This window comes from Filicampus tigris, chromosome 15 (genome assembly GCF_054856515.1).
Source record: "Filicampus tigris isolate MCC_2025a chromosome 15, RoL_Ftig_1.0, whole genome shotgun sequence".
Lineage (NCBI taxonomy): Eukaryota > Metazoa > Chordata > Actinopteri > Syngnathiformes > Syngnathidae > Filicampus > Filicampus tigris.
Genome location: NC_141231.1, coordinates 13,695,001 through 13,721,258, shown reverse-complemented (window position 1 = coordinate 13,721,258; position 26,258 = coordinate 13,695,001). Strand labels below are relative to the sequence as shown.

Sequence of the window (26,258 nt, the reverse complement as noted above, 5' to 3'; positions counted from 1 at the left end):
CCTTGGTTCATACACGTGAGAAATGTTAATAACTGGCAGCGTAAGAGGGTCTTGACTTCACTTTGACGACAAAGTGTTGGGATGTAGCGCACGGGTGCAAATGGAGCCTTTGTTTGGATGTTTGGTGCCTCTGTTTGTAGTGAAGGAATGGTGTACACATCACGCAAGTGAAGGTTTGACTGCAGACACACACTCGGAGAACATCATCTATTTTGGTGCTTGAAGCCTGAATTCTTCGGCAGACCCACAACAGTCAAACACACACTTTGCCCTTGTGACCAAATGGAGACCAGAGAGACATTGACATGACCCAGATAATAGGCCCAAAGTCTTGCCTCCACAATTTGATCAATTTGCAGTTTCCGTACAATCGCGGCACTGTGCTGTCCCCCGCAGCTACGGCGTAAGAACCCCCGCCGCTCCTCCCGCCCCTCGTACCCCCCCCCTCCCCGTTCACCCGGCCACGCGGAGCCATCAGCAGCTCACCGCAGCGTGATGCTTTTGCCTTTCTCCCCTTTTCCCCCCAAATCACCACTAAGCCCGCCTGATGCCTGCTGCTGGGACACAAACGTGCGCCTGCTGCTGTCATCTCCAAGCAAAGCGCGAAGCAGGAAGGAGGGGGGGAAACAAAAAAAAAAAAAACAAACGCTGACAGTTTGTCTTGTACCATATGCCACGTGGCAGTAAAGCCCAACTGATACGGCTGGAGTTTGGGTCATAGCCAAGGGCTCTCTATCGTTCTTTTTTCTTTTCTTCCAAGTATTCTATTTTCTTCTTCTTCCGTGCATGTGCCTGTGTCTTGGGCGGAAATGTGAAACAAAATCACTGTCTGGCCCTCAGCGGGCTGGATTTACTGTCTGGCCCTGGCCAGCACAGAGAGCTGCTTTGATCGTTATTTGTGCAATATTTCAGGCAGCGAGGTGGCCACTGATAGCTGGAAGAGCTTCTCCACAGCTCCCGTGAGATTTGTGATGCTGCAAAAGACATGTTTTCCAACAAGTACTTGAGTTCGGTACACTTTTTTTTTTTCCTTTTCAAAGGACATCCAAAAAGTTAAAACAGCATGGACTGTTTGGGCTGAAGAGCTACCAACAGATATGGTATGCCAAGATGTTGGGTTGAATGGAACTCGACATACTGCAGACGCAAAAGATTAAAAAAAAAAAAAAATTGATTCTTGTCAAAGCACTTTTAAGTGAGCATCTGAACCAGTGGAACAGTATGGTAGCAGTTTAGCACTCTTAAAGGGGAAGTCAACGCAAACATTTTTTGTTTCAAGAATATGTCTGTGCAAGCCCACTAGTTGAAACAGGGCATTCTGATAAATATTGTGTTTGTGGAATAAATGTTAATCCACTCGTTTTTAGCCATGTCCGAGGGCGGCCATTTTGTCTTCTGTCGACTGAAAATGACATCACAACCGCTCACAACGACCAATCATGGCTCAGATTCAGAAAACAGGTCAGCCATGATTGGTTGTTGTGAGCAATTGTGATGTCATTTTCAATCGACAGAAGACAAAATGGCCGCCTCCAGTCATGGCTAAAAACGAGTGCATTTTACTGCTTAACTCATATTCCACAAACGCAAAACTAATCAGAATGCCGTGTTTCAACTCCCGCTTTAAAACTGCTCACCAAATTTGGGTGAAATATCAAACCCAGCGCTGGGTCCTAAAGGGACAAAGCAAATGCTGGGTTATTTCCACCTAGTGCATTGGGTTGAGGATTTGATCCAACAAGTTGGGTCAAGATTTTGATCAAACAAGTAAAGCTCATTAAAAAAAAAAAAATGGTTACCAAGTTATCAATATAGCTGTGGTAAAATAAATAAATAAATACAAATCCTAACACCTGACACAGACGGGCTAACAAATAGCACTGGTTACGCAAGGTCACAACCCACTAAGCAACGGATATTTGAACACAAATGTAAAGGAAGGACTGCAGCTATTGCCATCCTGGCTTCACACCCTAAAGTGCTAACAAGCCCCATCAGGGTTACAAAGCCAAACTATGGCGAACTGAGCTGGTCTGTGAAAACAAAGTGGAAAGATAACACAAACGGCAACCATCGCCTTCCTCGGATGAAACAAAAGCGACCCCATTGTTGCTATTGAAAGTAATCGTGCGAAAATGAAGCCAATTTGTTGCCGGTGATGTTTTTAACCCTTGAAGACCCCGCGTCCATTTGATCATTTTCTACGCTTGTAGGAGAGAGGCCACGCACCCCGAGGGCCAACAGCGGTTTTCGGATTTCATGAACACAAAGGTGTTTCTTTTCAGCAGACTCGAATGTGAAACGAAACGTGTCGCTTGGTCTTCAATAAGCATGCTGTATTTTCCACATTCAATATGATTTGCGAGATATCAATAAATCTATTGTGCATGATGCCTGCAGAGCAGAGAAGCAATAAATAACTCAATCATCTGATTTGGGTTGTGTGGGCATATAGTGCAGTACTTTCTCTTTTTGACCTTAATCTAAGATCTTGAACACACATTGCAACTTCTGGGCTTTTCCATTTTAGTCAAAACCATAAAATGAACTGGCAACAAAAACAAAGTGCTATTCAGCTGTTTATGATAAAGACTGTTAATTCGCCATAACACTGACGTTTTCATATTTTGTTTTAATACTATGACTTCATGTCTTTTTCACATTCATATTTCGTCTGTGACTTCATGAAAATTTTTTTTAAAAATTGGTTTGCACAGTATAATTTTTCTTATGATGCATCATTTTACTAGGGTTCCATTATACAGTATAATGCCAAGTTTTTTCTTAAATTAAAGTTGTCATTTAGTCCTTTTATTCCCGTGGGTTTTTTTCCTTTTCAGTTACCATAAATTAAAATTTGTTGTAAAAGAATTCTCCATCCATCCATTTACTATCGTGCTTGTACTTATTAGGGTCGTTGCGTAAATGGAGCCCATCCCGGATGACTTTGGACAAAAGGCAAGGAATACTCGGGACTGGCATTTTGCTCTTTCCCAACCAAGGACAAAAAGCCCAACTATCGAACAAGATTGCCTGAAAAGATTATGCCTTGGTCTGAGATGTGTCAACAGTGGTTTTGTCCAAATAAGAAGGTCCGAAACGGGTCGAGCCAACAATCTTAAAGATGAAACATGTTCAATATTTATGACCAAAAATCTTAATGTGTGGGGGAAAGCCGACTACTCTGGAGTCATTTGACTGGGTGGACTGTGACCTGAAAGGAATGTAGCCAATCAAAGGAGCGCCCTGACTGACGAAAAAAGAAGAGGCTGTAAATAAAACAAAAACATGTCCTACCTGATGTTGTTTTTTGGTATAAAAGTGGTTTCCGCAGACGGCAATAAATATTTTCCAAAACACGCATTTTCTTGATGACCACACCATTTTTCAACATTCCCACTCGGAAAACATCCAGGAAAAAAAAAGATTTTTGTGTGTTTAAAAAAATCACTTATGATTTGAAAAATCTTTGTGTGTACCAGGCCTAACCGGCCAAGTTGAGCCAACCCAACATCATTTCTTCACATGCCCTTTTTTTTAATGAAACCGATTTCTTTACTTACACTCTGTTTTATTGTTTCTAGAATATAATGCTATATTTCCTTACGACAAACACCGTAGCTACTACTGTAGCCGCAGTAGTCGTAAGTTTGCACCTTAAAACAACAAATGACGACAGCTGATGTCAGGCCAGCCTCGTAAACATACCGTCTTGCCATTAAAACTCCAATTTGAGCCTTCAATAAGGCTAAATTTAGCATTAACATTTAACGCTGACCATTCCACATGTGCTGTCACTCAACACCAAAGCAGAGATTTAACGCCCTCGGTTGTTGCTAAACTTCCGACCGAGACCAAAGTGGTCACCGTTCTCGCCCTGACAGCTCCCCCGCACCACCCCGCCCCCCTCGCCTTTAAAGAGGCCAGTGCGGGAGGAACGGGGGGAGGGAGTTGATGAGACGAATGACAGGTGAGTGACAGACGCCTTGAGGAGGAAGTGGAGGACGGGGTTGGCGGAGGCGGGAGGGGGTCAGCGTGCGAGGTGCAGCACGGAGCCATGGGTGGAGAGATGCCAGATTGGACCCTTGACGCACCTTGATGGCACCGGCAGGCACATGTGACACAGGTGAGGGCCGGCGTTGGCGGAGCTGGCGGGCCCCTCACATCTGTTTATTTGACCCTGTGAGACAGGTGCACACGCAGGACGCCCAAAGTGGAAGCACGCGTGTCGATTTGCACACACGCGCCAGCATAAACACCAGGAGGTTTTCTCGTTGTTTTTGTACAAGCCAAGTCTTTAGGGGAACCTCTTGTTAGCTAAATTCAAGGTGGACGGATGAACGGATGGAAACCGTATTTCCTCAAATTTTGGCCTCGGCTCTATTAGGCAGCAAGTGCTGTGTGCTAATTGTCACAAATAATTTTCGCCTAATATGAACTTGAACTTGAAAGTGTATTTGCACTTTAATGAATGCCTCACCGCTGATAAATGCTGGATGAATCAATAGATTCCCTCAGACGGGGCCCTCTGCAAAATAGACGCCGCGCACCAAATATTTGACAACTTGTAGCCTAATTTCAAATACAACTTCATAAACACCTTACCCCAAATAAATGTTTTGATAAATGGATAGATAGAGCTTAGATGTCCTCAAAAAGTGGATTCTGCTCATTGGTGCTGCCCGCCAATAAATCGTAGTCCACTTGAGCAAAGAGATGCCTCACCCCCAAAATCGATTAAGACTTTACAACATATTAGAAGCCAAACAAATATCTCACCCCGGCGATCTACTTGATGGATTAGATCAATTAGATAGGTTACCATTACGTCGCTGTCCTGAGAAAAACACTTATGTTCATTTTTTTTCAATGTTCTTATTTTTACGTGAATGGTGTTCCCGCGTTACAGACATCGCCTTAAATGAAAATATTTTTTGGCCCCCAAAACTGGACATAAGTGCTTTTCACAGGACAGCGCCGATTATAGTAAATACTGTAGATGAATACTGTAAATATAGACATTGATCAAATATAAAGACTTGAAAATGTGTCACTCTCCACTTTTCCCATTCCGCGGGCAATTCCACAACATCCTCTTCCCGCCATTTGAATCAGCACCGGTTAAAATCAATCAAGCTACGCACCATGATAGACAGCAGAAGAGGAAGGAGACAAGGGAGCTGCTCGCTATGCAGATGAAATATAAATTAATCACAAGTGTGATATTTTATTCAAGGGGCATCCGTATAGCGAGCAGGACACCCATCTGTCTCTCATCTCTCCAGGCAGCCATGTCATGTGGGACGCCGGTGAAGAGAAAGAAAGCCTGCCACCACCCATCTCACTCTCTCTCTCTGCTCAGTGTCACTGCCACTCACCCGCCGCTCTGATGTGTTTGTTCCTCTCCGCCTCCATTAACGTCACTCTCAGTCGACACACTCGCAAATGGAACGTCGCCCGGGCCTCCTAAAGAGGGAAAGGGGACCACTTCATTTATGTTTTAGGTGTACACGGACATTTGAAATGCAGAACAAGAGTGATACATATATATTTCTACTTGTTTAAGTAGGTCTGCATGGAAGGGGGAAAGAAAAAAAAAAAAAAAGTATTCTCCGGAACTTTCGAGCCAGCTTACGGCGTCAGTGTGGGGAGATGTTTGGGGTAGACCGAGCGGCGAGGTTGCGCGAGGGGTCAGCATTCTCAAAGGGCGACCAATTGGATCATGACCCATGAGGGACAGATATGGGCAAGGGATTTAGCCGGGAAGGTCGCGCCTGGGTCAAGGAGTGTCTTGCATTCCAGACTCCTAATCCTCTCCCGGCAGTCTGGAGCGGCGGCTCTCTTGCCTCTCCGCACAAGCGTGTCCACGCACACAAAACAAGCGCACCTCCGACTTAAGTCTGCGCCAACGAGAGCAGGTTGTGGTGATGGAGTGGATGAAGAGATTTAGTCTGCATGGGAATACTTCAAAACTTAATTTCCCCCCACTCCCAGAAGACTCAGTCCGCACCGAAGGCGTTTTTTTTTGTTTGTTTTTTTTTTTTTAGATAGTCAGTCTCCACATTAAAACGTAGGCCGGCTATTGCTTGCCAAAGCGGCAAGATCTCTTAGCAGTTCAAGTCAGAGGAAATTCATAGAATGAGTGGAATATGAATTTAAAGTGAACTGAAAAGGAATATGGCTTCGACTACCAAACCCAAGTGTGGGTGCTGTTGAAGAAAAACTGAAAAGGTGAAAACGGTATATATCCACTGTTCAGGACTACTGAGTTCTCAGTGTTTGCACGTTTTCTTAAGAAATTAAATAATGTATCTAGAAATAAATATATCAGAACATAATATACAATTTCCATATTGAGCCAATCAGAAGAAGACTTTTGAAGGGAAAAGGCAAAGCAACACCAATGGTGGAGTGAACTCAATATTACACAAAATGTTCACCCTGAGAGTTGAGAGAGAAAAGAAAAAAAAAAAGGAGTGCATGAAAATGACATAAGAACATGGCTGTTTTAGTCAAGTGAAGCCTGGGGAAAGTGACTTAAACGTAAAGTTAACAATCCTGTTCTATTCACTCACAAAAAGCGGGCAATGACAAAAAATGCCATCTGTATCATTATTATCATTTGAGCCAATCAGAAATCCGCTTTAAGTCATTCCCCAGAAAAAGGCAGAAATAACATCAAACACAGTTACTGGCCCACTCGAAGACACCAATGTCCTACAAGCGAGCCAGACCAAAAGACAAAAAAATGGTTTTGTTTTTCTTTTGGGCTACATATAAATGCTGAAAAAACAGCTGGCTAGAGTTTAGCCTAAAACTGGGAAAGACCAAGACTATTTTTAAAATGAGCCATACTTAATTGCCATGTTCTTGTAGACATGGTATTAAAGTCAGAGAAAAAAAAAAAAAAAAAGCCAGTGTAGTCTCCTCGTACTCATCTTCTACAGAGACGGCGTGGACTCTGGTTGCCCTCCCGGGCTCCAATCCCTGACCTTCCACTTATCCACCCGCCTCCTACTGGGCCATCCAGTTTCCCCCCATGCTGAGACACCAGAGTGGCGGGGATGTGGGTAATTTGTCAGGGCAATCCAACTCCCCCCCCCCCCCCAAACTGGTGGTACCTTTATATGTGTGTGTGTGTGTGTGTGTGTGTGTGTGTGCGTGTGTGTCAGCATGCAAGCATGTGTATGTGTAGGGGAGGGGAGAGGGGGGCTTTCCTCCAGGAATCCATCCAACTATGTCGCCACGCAGTCCTAGCTGCCCCAGACTAGAAGTGGCGGAGCATGGTGATCTCGATTATTTCAAACATGCGACAACTCGATACGGCGTACGTGCCGGCCAACGCCAAGCGGCGGCCTTTTCTAAACACATCTACATTACATCCGCATACAAGAAGGCGACTGTACACAATGGGGAAAAAAGTACTCACACTCTGTACTTAAGTAGGAATGGATACTAAATGTGTAGAAATAAATGTGTTTACAAGAATGTTAAGTATTTGTAGAAGAACTGATTCAACTCCCGTAATTAAAGTTGAAGTCAACCCAAATATATATCTTTTCAAGAATATGTTCCCAGCAAGCCCACGAGTTGAAACACGGCGTTCTGATTAATTTTGCTTTGTGGAAAATGAGTTAATCAGCAAAACCCAACCGTTTTTAGCTATCTCAGAAAATGACATCACAGTTGCTCAGGGCTCAGGTAACAACCAATCACAGATCACCGTTTTTTTGAAGCTTCGCCATGATTGGTCATTATCCGAGCCCTGAGCAGCTGTGATGTCATTTTCAGTCGACAGAAGTGACAAAATGGCCACCCCCGGAGATGGCTAAAAACGGGTGGATTAACACTTATTCCACAAATGCAATATTGGTCAGAATGCCTTGTTTCAGCTAGTGGGCTTGCACACAACATATTCTTGGTAAAAAATATGTTTGGGTTGACTTTGCTTTAAGTACAAAAAAAGTCATGTTTTTGTACTTAGCTAAACATGTAGCTATTCTATCAAAACATGTTCACATAGCTTTGCAAACCTTGTGAACTAAGTAACTAACAAAAAACATGCCAAATTCGCTAATGACAACTAAAAAACAAAAGCTTCCCTATGAAATAAAAATGTGAGCATTTTTGTTCATATCATTAGTTATCTAGTGCAACTTCAAGTTACTAGGCCCATTTCTACCATAACAGTGTGGCGTTAGCTAGCTAGCTATGCCTGCACTACAAAAATGCAAATTCCCTGAATGCCACATCTTAAACAAGAGTTTGTTGTCCTTATTTAAATTCCCAAATGAGGAGATGATGCCAATGAGTCTGCTGCGCATCCGCCTGGTGGGAGGAGTCCCATGAGCCCGCTAGCTCCCAAGCTAAGAGGTGGCTAGCACTTTTCATTGTGGCGTGGAAAGCCACGTAACCAACCGGTGGGATATATTCCAGCCACTGGAGGCTTTAAGCCACTTTATATGTGGTTTTGCGAGATGTCTTGATTTTTCACGATTATAAAGCCTCATTTTGTTTTAAGATAATTACAAAATATGTGAAAATATTGACAACTACATGATGTAATACTGAATTGTGGTACTAGCGCTAAACTGTTTTTCACCATTTCTAAGTTTCGGATTTGTTTGTGTGCGGCTAAAACGGCTGCCCGGTGACGTGGTTGGGCGATTGGCATGAATCGTGATGATTGACAGTTAGCAGTTGAGCACAAATCGTCCATTGCATATATTTTTTTAATCATAGAAATTTGGTAGGGTTGTTAACTACATTCTTGTCTGTGGTGTGTCGAATTTATTTTCACTTTACGGGGCCTTTAAGTTGAGTGCCAAAGTATGTGTACTTTGTTCCTTTCCACCAGTGCTGTACACTCCTGATGATTTGACTCGAGGGCATATGTTGGGGGAGGATTGATGGGTGGGAGTGTTTGAACCTGTTGAGATTTACTCTACAAATCACACCACACGCACAAAACACACAAACGGGGGGCGACAAAATTGCTCCATCTGTGGCCTGGACCGCACGTAACGCGGCAGTTTGTGTGCAGTGAGTAAAGCACACCGGGCAGGCATCAGCCTCCTACTGTTTGTTTTGGAGTGGCCCTCCTTCTGGGCCTTCAAGTTGTGCAACCCACCCCCCCCCCCCCCATGCAACCTCCTCCTCCTTCTGCTCACTTCCTATTCCACTACACCATACCAAAGAGAGCCAAATAAAACACAGGCTAAACATAATGTAGCAGCATGTCAGCGGCAGGGGCCCAGAGCAAGGCTGAAACATGAACCACCGTGTACCAGCCATTAGGAGCCCAGCGAGCCCGGCTACGGTTTCTTTGCCGCCCCGTATGTCGTCCAACGGCAGGCCTTGTATACGAGCCAGCGGCAGGAGTGACTGATGTATCCTGTGCGGCTGTGCAGCGCTCAGCGGACCAGAGAGAAGTCCCAGCAGGGGACTACCCCTCTGCGCGCCCCCTCGGGCCCACCGCGCTCCCATCAATCTTGGCGCTGGGAAAGACCTGACGTCGCAGTGCCAGCTTTAGAAAAGAGGGAGGAGACAAAAAAAAAAAATAGGCACAAACCAAAATAAACGCAATGTGGGAAATATGGCGGGACGAGTGAAGTCGTGTCGTCAGCGTCAAGCGGGAAGAGTGTTATCGTTTCAAGTCTGTTCGTGCGTCGCATCGCTGTTTGTTCTTACGCGGCATCACCCAAGCGGCATCATCTGTCACTTTGTCATCACGGAAGCTTTGAACTAAAGTTGGAAATTGATGTTTAAGTAGCATCCCACAGGATTAGTATCCAGGAAATAAAATGCATATGTGCACGATAAAATTAACTGTAAAACATTTTTTCTTTGCAAAGTGTCCTGCACATTGCTGTGATTGCACAATTAATGATTATAACATAAAAGATTCATTGAAACTACAGCGAACACTGGAAGAACAGCATTTGTTGCCTGTCCATCTTCTAAAATCAGACTTTACCGTGAACTGTAACAATTTAAATCCTTAAGAGATGGGGTTTTTTTTGTACATTTATGTTACTCTTCATCCTGATTATACACACATACACATATGTACAGACAGTACATGAAAAAAATTCAGTTGTCTGAGATAGGAAAAATATTTTTGATCATTTCAATGTGTGTTATCAGATTTAGAGTAGAAAAAAAAAACAGAATGAAGTTGAGAACATTGCAACAAGAAAATATCATCAATTTCGTGGAATGGCCCAAAACCTATTGGATCATTCATCAGAAATACTTGGACATAACTCTAACCCTTAAATTTTAATCAGAGACATTGGTTAGACAAATCAAATATTTTTGTTGACTTTCTGGACAACAAATAACATTCATTCATTCATTGTATTATATTATTTCATTTTATTTTCAGGCCTGTTTGATGTTCTTATCACTCTACCTGTATTGTCACATGCAAGGGGAAACTCAACCAAGCTTAATTTAGAGCCAGTACTTTGCAAACATTTGTTCAGTTCCAGATGGAAAGCAGTTTTTTTTTTCCCTCATTCTTATTATTAGATAAATGACTGGTAAGAATCCAAAGTTCTCCAGTACTGCTTCATAGTGAGACATGCAGTCAGCGTCCAGTTTCCACCATAGTTACCTTAAGCTTCCTTTAGAATGTATATTTGGCTTGTGTGTGTGTTAGAAAATCAAAGATCTGCATTAAATAGTAAATTAAAAAAAATAAAAAATGTCGTCGCTGTCCTGTAAAAAACACATCTCCAATTTTGGAAACTTTTTTAATTTTCACTTAAATGTAATGCGGAAACATGATTCATGTGAAAAATAAAAAATAAATTCAAAAAAAAAAAATGCAAACAAGGGCCTGTTCTAAAAATAACTAACCTGCAAAGTTAAACTTTTGACATCACAACAATGATTAAATGATTGTTCGGAGTCATTGTGAGAAAAAGCATTCGCATGATCCGTGTGTTAACATACCGGAGATGATTATCATTCATTATTAATGACGGAACATTAGAGATAATTTGAGCAAATTTATTATTTCAGAAGTATGTATCAAATTGTTAGCACTTCTCATTAATCAGTACCCAAGAAGTAGAATCTCGGTTTTTAAAAGATTGGCGACCCCTGATTTAGAAACTGGAAGGCATACGGAACGATCTTACTAGTATGTTTATATTAATATTGTGTGTGCAACTGCATTGCATCAGAACAAGTGTGTTTCTAATGCTTGATTTAGCAACACAGGAGTGACACACAGAAGGTTGAATTAAAACAGAAGAGAATTTCAGAAAAAGCTCTTACTTGGTCTCAAGTGTACCTAATGTTTTGGCCGGTGAGAGTTCAAAACTGATGGCAAAAACAGAGCATGAGGGAGTTGTCAGAGTGTAACAAAAAAAGCCCTTGTGGTGCGAACACTCGCGGTCGCAGAGGACTGTTGCACGACATCCCATAATTTGACACGGTCGAGGTGAGAGCGAATGTCTGCTGTGGTCTTGCTGCACTGACAACGTCCTCTAATTCGACATTCCACAAGACTCTACTGAGGACGAATTAAAATGATTTAGGAGACATTTCAAGTATAGCTCTGTTTACTCGCCGCCACTCGGGGCGCTGGCGGAGGAGGAGCTGCGGCCTTCGATGGCGGATGAAAGCACACATGTAAATGCTATTGCTCGGCTTCCGGCCCGGGCCGGGGCCGAAGGACGGTGAAGGTGAGAAATAGTTGTCGGCCTCCTCTTGCGTCCACGGTGACTCCGAGATCTGAGAGACACGTAAGGAATTTCTCATGCCTCAGAGGGAAACGGAGCCTGGGTCTCATTCTCGGAGAGTCGCTCTCTGATTTTATTGCTGGGTAGCAATGGTTCCCGTGGTTCTCAAACTCAGGTCCCCGGATCCACTGCCATCCACCAGTTTAAGCTTGGGGCGTCCCCAAAAATCATTTGCAATAAATTATGTGTAGGAATGTGCATCCAGCCAATAAAAGAGTATTTGATATCTATATTGATACGTGGGGTGTTGTGCGATTCAAGGAAAAGTCATTGTGAAATGATTCAATATGGTTCGACTCAGTGGGATTATGTTTCGATTCGAAATGGTACGGCTCGGACAAGATAGGATGCTTTGAATTTCTTGTTGTCATTTTACAATATGAATGAATATGTGGCATGGTTTTTCCTTTCATATATATATATATATATATATATATATATATATATATATATATATAATCTTTTTTTTAATTGAATTTTTTTTTTTGGTGCATACCTGTAATACCAATACAACATAAATCAATTATTGTGGCGCAGCCAATTTAGGTTTACTGTCAAACTAAACATCAAACAAAGAGAATTGTACATGTTGTATATGTAAAACAGCCAAATCACGTTGCCTTAAGAAAGGCGTGCTAGCTTCTGGCTAGGATATAAGAGAGAATCCCAAATGACATGCCATGCAATGACATCGGAAGTTTCAGTTTTACAAGAATTGACACAATGTATATTTGGAGACAAATGGATAAAGATAATATAGCACTGCTGACAGGCATATAAAGACTAATATTAGATCAACTTACTGAGTAGCTGTAGAAGTACAACAATTTTGTTCACGATCATGCTACTATTTTTATTTGGAATTCAATTTGAATCAACAAAAAAGTAAAGATTCAAAACTTCTTTTAGTAATATTTAGTAATATTTTATGATAATACATCTGACTTAGCTAATTTTATGGGGATGAACGACTAAGTTTATGCAACAAATATTACAGGACTCCTAAGTGTGAAAATACTCGGTGGTCCTTGTTTAAAAACGTGACCTATGTAGCCCACGGGCCATACTTTGACCACCCATGCACTCGCGAGCAACCTATGTTGTGTCAGCAAAAGCCTCAAAAGAGCCGATATGGAAGATCATGGAGCATGACGCACTCGTCGAAGAAAGGGAGATTAGGCCGGAATGTAGCTGTGTCAACAAATAATAGTTTTGACAATGACTTGTTATTGGCCGAGCTATAAGTAGAAGCGTCGGATAGTTTGGGCTTTTTCTTTTTTTAGGCTTGTCTATTCTAGCGAGGCGGCTCAAATCTTGGCTCCGTCGAGGCGAGAGGAAGCTGTGGAAGGAAATGAAGCGAGCAAGAATGAATGAGGCTTGCAGAACAAGAGCCAGAGCTGGTGAGGAGAGTTAGTTTACAGTGCAATCAGCATTAAGGAAATTGGTTTGCACTAGCGCTGAGAGTTGAGCGAGGTGATTGATGCTAAGCTAGGCTAGCGGGGGAAGGAAGTGGAGAAATTAGCGGCGGGCCAGGGCACAGAGAGCTGTCAACTACTTCCTGGTCAAAGCGCGGTGTGAAGTGCGCTTCCTGCCGTCAGCCCTCGTGTGAAGTACGCGAGGCACGCTTTGAGAGAGTTTCCAATGGTTTTGTACAACGCCAAAAAAAAAAAGAAAAAGTAGTAGACTGACACTTATTAAATTAGAAAACACTTAGCTCATGTGACATGGGAGCCACTTCTCAAAAGAACTTTGCTGGAATTCTCGCAACACGTGTAAAACAACAAGTATTGTACTTGTTGTTTTACATGTGTGTTGCGTCATCTTCCAGCTGAAATGATATGGTACATTAGTATCCAAGGAGAGCTAAACAGGATTTTATACAGTAAGTCATTTGGGTCACAGTCAAATTAGATATTTAACATTGCATTAAAAAGCTCAGGTCATGTGGCATGAGAATTCAGCATTACACTGTAATTAGCAGAATGTATGAGAATCTACAAGCGATGTGTGCTCGCAGCTGTTGAATGAAAAGTGAATGAGCTACTGTTCTCACGCCAGAGCCCAAAGCCATCGTCCCAAGGGGGGGGGCGACATCATTCCCACTTCCTAATGATTCCACAAAATTCCCCACCAAAAATAGTCGACGTATCACAGAATGTTTGGTCATGGGCACGTAGCATGGGAGTCTGTTCAGTCGGATGTTGTAGAGGAAATGTCGAGAAAAAAAAAAAAAAAAAAAGTTAATAACAGTGAAAAGGGTAAGAAGGCACAGACACTTGCTTCTCTGGATTTGTGTCAATTTGTCCATTTGTTTCTGGAGTCCGCAGGGTTTGGGGGATCAAGTTGCTGGAAACTAGCAATGTACTTTACTTTTCATAGTGTTTCCAACACAAATCTTGCGAGAGCATGCACAAGGAAACCTGAGCGCGCACACTGACTCATCCCAAACTGTTTTCAAATCAAATGATTTAAGAGTCCTAATGTGACAACCATGTGCAGAATCACACTGGGACTGGACTTGTTTCCATATGCAAAGACGCTCACCGCCCCAAAAGGAAAAGCAGCGCTGGGCAGTAACGAAGTACAAATACTGAAGTAGATGTTTCGGATGTCTGTACTTAACTTGATTATTTACTTTTCTGATGACTTTTTTACTTTAACTGCCCACATTTGAAAACAGATATCTACTTTATGCTCTTTCTTCTACTTCAATGGGTTGATGGCCGGATGGAGTGAGATCAGGGACAGCAACAGAACAGAATCGGAGAAGATACCGTGTTGTATTTTTATGCTGTAGACTACAGGAATGACTCATGGCAAATGTTCGTTGAACTGATTAGTCGACTAGTCACTAACACTCCGCATTGACGTTCAAAGCTTGAAGTCGACTAATCTTACTCGTGTTTTTGACATGTTGTCTTCCAAACGGCCAGTTTACAGAGGACTTTGGGCTCCCCTGTCCGCTGCTGTTGCCGGTACTACAACACTGTTTTGGAGTATAGAAATGCCCGTCCAACAAAGGGACACAGCTTTCATAAGTCTGCGCGGGTCCGAGAGTACGTAACATAATGGTGAGTGGATTGTTTTCCTGTGTTGCAATATGCATTGAAATATGCATATACGTCAAACTGTGGTACAAAGAAAAAACAATGGGGAGCGCTTTACGATGCAAAAAAATATCTGTGATGTGATCAATTGGGCTCGATATTCCTCACAATATAGTCGGCGACAAAAAAACCTTTACTTGGTCAACTTCGTGTGGCAAATGCTTGTGACTTGTACTAGCCTAAAAGACACTGGCGTCTGGCTTTCAAAAATTCTCCATCAATTAGAAAAAAACACATTCATGCTTGTTGTCATCTTTTTTTCATACCCTGTTTTATTATAAACAGTGAGTCCCCCCCCCTCAGTACAAGCATTATGCAAGTTAATAAAAGAAACAATTTGTGTCCAGAGAAGTTTTTCTTTACAATTTGTGCCAAGTATTAAAATGGGCATTGCATATCATTCATAGTAAAAAAAAAAAAAAAATCATTGTTACAATTTACTTACCGGGTATGTACCGGTCTTTATTACTTCATTCACTCGAATCTACTTTTACAAGAGTATTTTTATTCAAGTATCTGTTCTTCTACTTAAGTACAGAGTGTGAGTACTTCTACTACCTCTACTAAGGCTAGCTCATCATAAGGAAGCCTTGAGCGTCCCCCTCCAACTAGCATCAGCAAACTTGCCTCTGCACACAAACCGTCATCACGGCATGAACCAGCGCAGTCTTCGGGGCACCGTGTCAAAACTTGGCCCGGCGCTTGCCAACAGTGGTGCCACGTCAAGATCTTGACAATAGCAGTGGCAGTGTACACGCAGCGTAATTAAGCAACAGAGGACATGGCAGCGAGGAGGGAGGGACGCACTCGTGCCCTTGATACTCGAGTGTTGGCGTTGACGGCATTTTTTCTGACAGCTTCATCTCGTCGGCCGCTCAAGAACGCCTTACATCTCCTGACGCGCGCTTTACTCATCGCTGCCTCAGCGTGACGAGGAGGGAGGAAGAGGTGGCGGAGGATCGCTGTGTGTGGGTCTGAGTAGTGTTGCGGACATATTTGTTGTTTCGCTATTCATAAATTCATCTATTCAAATTGTTTTTCTGTGGAACCTATCGTCAGCTATTTGCCGCATACGCTGACCTATTTGTCTACTTTTCTGCTCTTTCTATCACAGCCTGAAATGCCACTAGATGGATAATAGGAAAGTAGTAATTGTCATCGAGGATGTATTGTCAAAGCGATATATCTGGACCAAGAGACCTGTGTGAGTGGAAGTGGACGTTACGGAGAGACTTAACAGCATGTGCATGTAGCCATGCAAAAAAATCAAATTATCTGTGTCACGAAAAAAAATTACAGTGACTGAGCACCGCTCATCTACCGATGACCTGCAACGAAGAGAGAAAAAAAAGCCTCCTTATACAAAATACCGTACTGTGTTATTCTTTATTGAACCACTAAAACATGGCGTGATTTTCAAGGAAGAATCAGACAAAGAGATGAATAATGGGAAGAGAGTGTTGACATTCTGGAAGAGTGTTGGCAATGAAATAGCTGCGCATTTCTGTGACAGGGACTCTACACGCTTTGCTTTCCAGTCATAGGTATGAAATTATAACTATTATTGTAAAACACACAATCCAACTGCATATACTACAATATTTCTGGCTGGGTCTGGCTTGTGCTTAGTACCCAGAAAGTATTTCAATTTTCTTTTTTGGTGAAAGCTCATGCATTTTTCACGAGCCGCTACATATGCGACATTGTGATGGCGTTTGAATTTTGAATCGTATAGCAAAACTAGCCGCCGTTTAGCGGGCCTTCACCTCCCGCGCCTCCCACGACGTCATGCATGACGACTTAAGAAGTTTTTTCCTGAACTGCGTCATCCATGTTGGACCTCAGTGATGTTGGACTTGGCAGATTCTTCCGAGGTCTTCCAAATGTTGCCATGGGTTACAATTCCCCAAAGAGAGACAGAACCCCGGAAACGGAGAAGGACATTTTAGGTGAACCCATCTTTCTAACACCCACCCTTCCACTTCCAGGCAATATTGAGTTAAAGTCCCATCCCTTTCTTCTCCTCTTTCCCAGTGGCTCAGCGTCTTGATTTATCTGATGGAAGGAATTCTACACAGGGCCCGGGCTCCGGTGGTATCCCTCCACTGTAACCTTTTCCCCCCACCAGATGTTCCGCTCTCCAAACACGCTAATGTTCATCCCCAAATCCCCGTACAAACATATCAAGTGGTCGCTACATGTTTACGCTGGCCACCGGCCGACACAAGTGACAGGGCCGGCGACATAAGTGTTCTGGGGGGGGGGGGGGGGGGGCGCCGGGACAATCGGAGGAAGACAGACAGACAGACGGCGATGTCAGACATATGCTCGGGCCAGCTGACGACACGGCGATGACCTGGAGGAGTAAGCGGAGATGATGGGGGGGGGGGGGGGGGGGGTTGTGTGAAGGGGATTGATCACTCCTCCAAATGTTGTAATGGCTGATACTTTAAGATGGACCGCAGCATCTGCATCCATTTTTTATCCGAAGATTTTCTATGGTGGCAAAGTTGACTTAATCTTGAAGGAAGCGCAAGCCTCCTCATGTTACATGATGCAATATTACTTGATTTATTAAAAATCAACCTGAAAGACCCGTACTGTGAATTCAGAGATTTCTTTCTGGATACATGTTGGAGGACAAATGCTGAAATTGTGTGCAAAGACTGAGAACTATGTGTCACTCCGTTTAGGAGATTGAACTTTTCACAATTATAGTTTCTTGATTTTTTTGGACCATGACGCAGTTTTGCTCAGCATGAGTCCCCTTTAACTCATTATATGAGAACTTGAACGCCTTTGTTCACATCGGTGGTTAACCAGCGCAATTTACTTAGTTATTATTACTAGGCCCAAGCTTGTTAGCTTGCGTGCAAGATGGTGGTTAGTGCCTCTTGTCGCGGGAGTGGAAAGCCTTACGATGACCTGGTGAGATACAATCCAGCCACCAAAGGCTTTAAGCGGATATATTTTCACGACTTAAACAAGATGCTTGACAAAGTGGTATCACCTTATATCAGACGTGGCATTTTACAAAATTTGGCTGGTCCGTCATTCGTCACCCGTCAGCGGCCAGGGTACCCGTCCGTCATTCGTCAGTCCGTCATTTTTCGTGACGAATTGAATTGTAATCGTCAGTCCGTGAGCCAGTCCGACAGAAGTCCGTTGGTCCATCAGTCTGTCTCCCCAAAAATGTCAGAAAAACGGGCGTCCGCCAGTGACGGACTAAAAGTCCGTTAGAGACGATTAGTGCCGATTATACTGATGAATGAAAACCCATTTCTGTCATTCGTCAATCCGTCATTTTTATAAGGTGTCCCGTCATTCGTCAACAAAACGGGCTGACGGAATGGCCATTTCTGCCTTATGTACTTCACTTCACATCACTCTTCTTAATCATATTACAATACTGTGTTGGCCATTATAAGGGGGACGCTGTTACGATGAGGCATTAGAACTATGAAAAGAAATAAATCAGCAAAATCAAGTCATAATAGTGAAAAAAATAAAGAAATAGCTTTAATTACAGTGTATAATATCACATTACAGATGTTTGAATAATGTCATTTAATTGAATTTTTGTAAGTCAAATATCTATCCATCCATCGTACATGGAAAATATTTTAGGTCTGATTTTAAAATACTTTTTTATTATTTGTAGTAGTATTAATTATGGACAAGGTGGAAATTTACCACAACACCCACACTCATATCTAATATGTTTTTTGTTGCGGTTGTTTGTGGAATTGTCATTGTATCTTTACCTGTCAAGTGACTTACCTCTGGGTTCTGATCGGTTAAATTGGTTTTCCAGTAAGCGGACATGCTGACACCTGTTTATTTATTTCTCCTTTGTGGGATGTCATCCCCTCTCTTTCTATGCATCCATCCCAGGGAATATGTAGAGCAGACACCATAATGTAAGGGCGTAGGAGGAGAAGCAGCAGCAGCAGCCGGTGATGCTGCCCTCCCAGTGACCCCCTCCATGACACAATGAGCCCCAAATGGCAGACATGAGCGAGGATCAAGTGCTTCAAAGTGCGCCGGCAGAGATAAACCCCAACAGGCCCTCTTTGAATGATAAACTGTTTTTTTTTTTTTTTTCTTGTAGAAATTATGTTGCTACCATGACACCTGGATTGCATAGAGCCAACACCTCATCCAGTTAATGGACGAGGGCAAATAAAGACCTCGGTTGGATTACCAAAGATGCTTAAAGCAGACATGAGTCGCTATTTATTATTTAGTTGTTGTTTTTTTTTTTTTACTGCTGGACTGCCCCTTTGTTGCCACGTGTAATTTACTTGTGTTAAATACCAGAGGTGGATGACCCGAGTCACATGGCTTGACTGAAGTCAGACCTAAGTCGCCTATTTTAGAACTTGGCTAAAAATGATAAAAGTAGAATTGACTTTGACTTCATAAGACTTGTCAAGTCTTGACTGTTTATATTTGAAAATCTGCGTTTCATAGGAAGAGTGTCATTTGATTTGGTTTTGAACGTTATTTTTTGTTATGCTGTCTAACCGGGCAGCCCACTCGTAGCCTAAGCTATGACACGCAATGCAGAGTCCACCTCATGAAGCAACAATCACAAAGCGAGCGCCAAAGATTAATATATTCGGATTTAAGGATTACGATTTTGATTAAATTGGAATGAAGCGAGCGCCCAAATGAAAAGTTTACGATCAAGATAAGTGACACAACATCTATGATATTCAACTTCACACTTTGAGACCCACAAATACAAGCTATACTTTCGAAGTTTAGCTAAATGATTTCTGGTCAAACAATAACGTAGCTTCAAGTCGACTATGCACTTAATTGAGAAGACAAAGAAATGCAATAGTACGAGAAGTGCAATCGTTTTGGAACCATAAACAAAAACTCTATGATGGTGAATGTGTTAGCACAGATATTGAGTGCAAATTATCCATTACGATGCGAATACAATGGAGCTACAGTGCTAAATGATAACAGAGCTCATTGTCTGATCAATTTAATGAACGGAAAAGTTTGTATAAGCACTGCACAGTAGCATTAGAATCAACGCCAACACTAGTATAGTATGTAGCAAAAAATATGTGGCAAGTTGCCACGGTATACAATCCAGGGTTACTTTCGATTGTACTGTTATTTCACCTGACAGTTATTAAATATGGTTACTTTGATAAGCAAGCATCCAAACAAACTGTAAACCCCAATTGTGCAAAAATGCACTTTTTCCACCCCCTCTATTGGATTTAGAGCGTCAAGCTCAGGTCTGCACGAACCTTGTCGCGAACAAAGCTGCCCATTTGAGAAGCCTCCAATCCAAAATTAGTCACTTCTTTGCCCTCCATTGCAAGCTGGACACGCTTACCTTGGTTCATTGTTGTCATCTGTATTCCTTGCCCACTGCGGCGGGGAAACAACCGTCATTGATTTCCTCTTCCCTTATCGTAATGGAAGTATGAAAGGTTTGAGTGGTTCCTATTTACGAGTGACGCCTTCCTTCACTACTTAGCCTTGAGGCCACTGAATGGATGGAGGGCAACAAGGGCAACCAAAAGCAGTTTGGTAAACACCTCGCAATGTCTGTTCAAAAGAGGAGTTTGAGGCTGAGGGGCGCGTCGTAGACACGCAGACTTTGTTTTTTTCATTTGCTAGTTTTATATTTATGGCCTAACCTGTGTTTTTTAGCCAAATATTGACCGTAATTTGACTTTATTGCCGCATTAGCGTTGGTTAGTGAGAGACGAAGGCGTCTTCTGTCTCATGTAAATTCAGGTTGCGCTGCTTCCATAAGAAGAAAAATCCATCGTAAACCGATGATGTCTTGTACAAAGGCAATTTTCCAATGACTAATGTCAAAAGAAGAAATCTCCAAGCGGTCTATGACTTTTGCACGGTAGCGTATATGTGCTGAAAGCTATTAATTTCCCCAATTAGTCTCTTTTGAACATTGAGAGCAGAAAAAGTCTACACTCAAAAAAAAACAACCTTAATTTATGTCAAGACGCTTGCGTGCTTTTTTTTTTTTTTTTACAGGTCACAGAAGCTGCCGTTTCATGTTCAAGTAATGTGAGATACCTTTCATCTCGAGGTCGACTGAAGAAACAAGTGGAGAAACAGAAGGAAGAGCACTGCTTTTCTTGGTAATAAAGCCAAAAGGGGGGAGGCCGGCGCTCAACCTGTCAGCTCGCAATCTAAATGCATACAGGATCGCTTTTAAAGTGGGTGCCGCTGATGTCCTGCTATGATGTTAAGGCTTCTCTTGGCGGGTGGTAAAAGAAAAATCTCCTGCCGCGGGCTCGAATCGCAAAAGAACAAGTTGTCACTTTCTTAAAAAAAAAAATTTAAAAAAAGAAGAGAGAAGGCGGGAAAAAAAAAACAGCCACGCATTGTCCTCCTGTGCTGATGTCACATTGATTATGCTGATCATAAACTGCGTTTGTTTACCCCTCGCTCCAAGCTGTCAGTCATCCATCTGCGGAAATGAGTGCAAGTCACACTAAAAGCCATCTTTTCCGTGTTTTCCCTGCATTTGCGGGCCACGCCGCGGAGAAAGACGCTCCCAGCGGAGGTCGTTTTTCCGCCGCGCTCCGGTATATTAATTGCTTTTTAATGTCAGCCTCCTCTCCTGGAAGTTGTCGCGTACTAACAAATCAACAACAATAAGGTTCTTTAATGTCGCCGGTGCGGGCCGCAGCCACGACTAAAAGGGTACGCTTACTGAATAATCCATGCCGGCTGAGGCGGAGTGGAGGCTGCTAACGGAAGAGTGGGAACAAGAGGCCATTTGGCTTTCTTTCCACCGCGTCCCAAGTGTCCCCTGCTCCCATCTGTGCGCATGTTGCAATATGGGACTTTGGTGCGAGCGATGATGGGAAGATGTAATAGTGATCCAGCTAATCCAGCTAACCCAATGAAGCAATGTGACATGCGCTCCCCCCTCATTCTCATCTTAAACCACAACTTGGGGCAAAATTGGAGTTAAGCATCCATTATTAATGCACACACTTATCAGGAAAAGGTTCATTGTTCTGCACTGCCTCCAAGATGAAGTGCAACACAGTAGAAAGGCCGGAAAAGAAAATAGCAAGATTTCGAGACGAAAGCATGAAATCATGTGAAAATATAAAATGTTCAGCGGGTCAACCGTGTTTGAGGAATGTCATGCGAGCGGACATAACAGACAGAAATTCGAAGTACAGTTTTGTAATTGGTTAAAATTACCGTTGGTATTCTTCCAAAAAATAGGAACAGGACATACCGATGTAGCATGAAAAGCTAACCCCTTTGAAATTGTGTCAAACTATGCAACCTTTGTTGCTAAATATAGCAGTTTCCCACACGTTGTTCTAATGTTGTGAGTAATTCACTGTAATTAGTACAAAAATATTACTAAAAATAGGATCCTAGCTATCGCGAGCTTAAATATGGTAGAGGTAATCTTTTAATTGCTTTCAAAGGTCAAATGTAAACATAAATAAACTGCATTGCTAATTTGGACTTGCACTGATGGATTTCTTTTTTGATTCTCTTTCCGTCATTACGACTATCATAAAGTGATAGATTTGTGAAACGGCATACTCAGCAAAAAAAAAAAAAAAAAAATATATATATATATATATATATATATATATATATATATATATATATATATATATATATATATATAGCCTCAACATTTTAGATGACATCCAAACTGTATGCTGATGACTATATTTCCAGTTTATGTTTGAGAAAGTTCATGATTGTATGCGCCTGCCCAGCATGGCATTGAGTAAAGATTATGTGTAGTGGGAAGTGGGGGGGGGGGGCTACACATGGGGTCATCAGTGAGTGTTTGGAGCTTGAGTTACAGGGCCAGCATCTGCCATCCGGTCATCAGGCCCTCATATCCATCACTGGGCCATGGCGTGGTGCAGCTCGGCGTTTGTAAAAACACCCAGAGGAAATGGAGTCTCTGGGCCAGACAAGAATAAAATTAGCTTGATGACTAAGTTCCTCCTCGGGTCCCAGCGGGAAAAGAACTCTGCCATTTGTTTTCATTACTTCCCTCGGCTGGAGAAGCAGCGCCGACATTATGTATGCATGTGTGTGTGAGTGTGTGACTTTTGTTTGTGTACATGCATGTTCGAGGTAGCTAGCCAGTTCCAAAACGGTCGTTTCATCATTTCCACTACTGGGTTTAATCAAACGTATTCACTCGTAAACACAGCTCTCCCGTTCCGAAGCTGATCCGGCATGTGTAATATTTGTGCTCGCCCTCTCCGTAGGTGACATTAGCGCTTGGACCGGTTCCACATATATCCCTCACGGCTCGCAATATTGCCTTCTGCTACTTTATTGCATTTTTTCCCCCCAATGAACTTCTTATAAACACGCAAGGTTGTAAACATTGATTCGCTCGCAAATGTGCTTTCATTCATTACCACTCTTGCGCATGACCTCAGACTCCGAAACGCGCATCCAGTTTATTTTGGGACCGAATATCATATTTTGGAAATGCACTCACGGGCCAGAACATTAGGTACCAGTTCAGTTTGATGAGATCCCATTCAAGAGCCAGGTTATCAATTCTGTCTTTATAATGATAATAATGCTCAGTTTTGAGAGGTACTAACATAAATGGATACCACTCCAAACATTAAAGTGAGTAAGTGCAATACACACATGCATGTCCATGTATGGCTATGTCATCAGTTAGTCCCATTTAGACAACGTCCCTCTAACTGCTTCCCTTTGTCAAATATGCAGTTAGACCCCAAATTATTCATATACTGGGCACATTTGGAAATTTTGAAAATCGTTGTGTCAGCATTTCATGACTGGACAATACAATTATAAGGTTACACTTTGGTTTGAACCATTTTAAATGATCCCTGCCACCTCTATCTTACCCATGAGTATCAATGTAAAACATTAGGTGTGCCTATATTTAGAAAGTGTCTGAATCATGTTGCAAATGTGTCAAAATGTAAAGGTATCATATTGAAACTGCTGAGAGCAACACGCATGTTAACGAGCCTCAAAATAAAGTCCCCGATAAAAACAAGGAAGCAGAAGGTGCTCTTGTTTGTAAACTGCGACAAACCATTCCAGAAATAAACTCCATTTTTTTTTTAAATCACTATTTGTCCACCAATTCATCCCAGTGCACTGAATCCATTCACCAATTAGTTTCTCTGTCACTCCACTCTCCCAGATTAGTTCCAGCTTTTACCCGTGATGCCTTTCAGAGGTGAAGTGAAGACATCTTGTAGCCCTTTAAAGCATGTAGCATTAACACCTTTGCCCCCCCTGTGTAAACCCTCGAGTACTGACCCACAGCTCTTTGGGATGCAGCCGCGTGCGGGCAGAGCTGCGCTTCTCCGCTCACACCGCCGTTGGGAGGAAGGGATCAGGAAAGGCAAGATCGGGCCTGATGGAGAAAAGGAAAGTGTGCCATCAGTCGAGGCCTTTAAGCAGACGTGTGGGAATTACTTTGTCATAGGAAATTGTGATTACGGTATTAGTTCAATACACAATACAATACAACTTCAAGTCTCCTTTATGTAGAGCCGGGATGGGCAACTGACGGTTTATTTTGGGCGGGGTAACTCGTTTTCATTTTTATTCTTTTTACATACCCCCAAAAATTCTTCAAAATACGGTGATAAACATTCAATATACATTTTTCACAAGAAACGAGAAATCGATGCAAATATATTGCAGCACATATAGTGTACGACAGCAAAATGAGACAAATTAAACTAAAAGACTATATTCGGTCCCAGTAAAAAGAATAAAAGTGAGCGAAAAATATTCAGCGTGAATTTTACGCTGAATATTTTACTCTCAGTCAATTTCGAAGAGTACATTTAACTTTTAAAAGACTATATTTGGTCCCACGAAACAGTAAAATTTGAGAGAAAAATATTCAGCGTAAAATTTGTAGATTACATTTTACACTGAATATTTTACTCTCAAATTTTTGAGAGAAAAATATTCAGCGTAAAATTTGTAGATTAAATTTTACACTGAATATTTTACTCTCAAATTTTTGAGAGAAAAATATTCTGCGTAAAATTTGTAGATTACATTTTACACTGAATATTTTACTCTCAAATTTTTGAGAGAAAAATATTCAGTGTAAAATTTGTAGATTAAATTTTACACTGAATATTTTACTCTAAAGTTTTCCTGTTTACTGGGACCAAATATAGTATTTTTAGAGTAAAATCTACTCTATGAAATTGACTATGTAGTATTAGTAGTAGCAGTAATAGTAGTGGGAGAAGAAAAAGTAGTTGAAGCAGTAGAATAACTCATAGTAATAGGGAAATAAATACTTCTCATTCCACTGAGATTAACACCGCTATGTATACAATTTTACACAATTAGTTGGTATTTTGTATATGTCACACAGATACGCTTCACTTGTGAATAACTGAAACAACTAGTGAAAGTTGTCATTTAAGGGCAACCATTAGTGAGGACACAGGAAAACCACCTCTTACCAAAAGCATCAAAAATTCATGAGCTCAGTAAAGAAACTTGTCACGTGACGACGCATAATCCAGACTTTTGATGGGACGAGAGAAGAGACACGCGTTTGTTTCCTGTTCAACATGCTCTCTGGAGAATTAAGTGGGAAATCGAGCAAAATTTAAAGTGTGAAATCGCGTTCAACTGGAAATGTTTTCCAACAACACAACAGCCGACTGATGTGGCTTTTTTCAGGCAGGCCATCCGGGCAAGCATTTTCCGAGTCGACACTAACCACAACACATGCTCACACCATCGCTGACTGGGAACTGAATGCCGCCTGCACTAAAGTCAGGCGAATATACCACTACACCATCATGCTTGTGTAGACCATTTAACGTATTATCACATATTTGCAATGTTGTAGTTGCCCAAGTCAATTTTAATTTACAGACATAATATCAATAAAAAAAAATATCAGACTGCTTTCGAAGAAATGTGTTTCTTGTAGATTCTCAGTCACCCAGGTCATGATAATCCGCAAGGGCTGGATCGAGCTAAGTGGACTGATTGCTCTTGCTAGTGAAAACACTCAAAAAAGACAGGGACAATTAAGCTATTAAGCTAATGAAATGGTAAAACGTGAATAGCTGAGTGAAAATGAAAGAATCCACATTTACAATACATGATGTAATACATTTTCTAAAGACTCAGTAAATGGAATCACTGAGTATTTTTTTTTTCTAAATACATAACGCATGTTTGAGAGATTATTGCTAAATACATGCAAAGTCTGCGAAGTGAGTATTACTCAATGGTGGAGCAACATCATTCTTGATTTTTTGGGGTGTGACTAAAATGGCACACTTGGCATCTACTATGAGTCGCCCGAAACCCCCCCCCCCCCCCCGAAGGTACTTAGTTATTATTATAAGGCCCAAGC

General features: G+C 42.0%; 1 protein-coding gene across 1 annotated transcript in view; it reads right to left on the bottom strand.

Annotated features, from left to right (window-relative positions):
• LOC147135627 (uncharacterized) overlaps positions 1-26,258 on the bottom strand; it is a 162,370-nt gene that overhangs the window by 102,144 nt on the left and 33,968 nt on the right. The window contains exon 3 of the mRNA XM_086053118.1: positions 24,173-24,269. Coding sequence (XP_085909244.1) covers positions 24,173-24,269 — 97 coding nt within the window. The remainder of the gene's footprint in view (positions 1-24,172; positions 24,270-26,258) is intronic.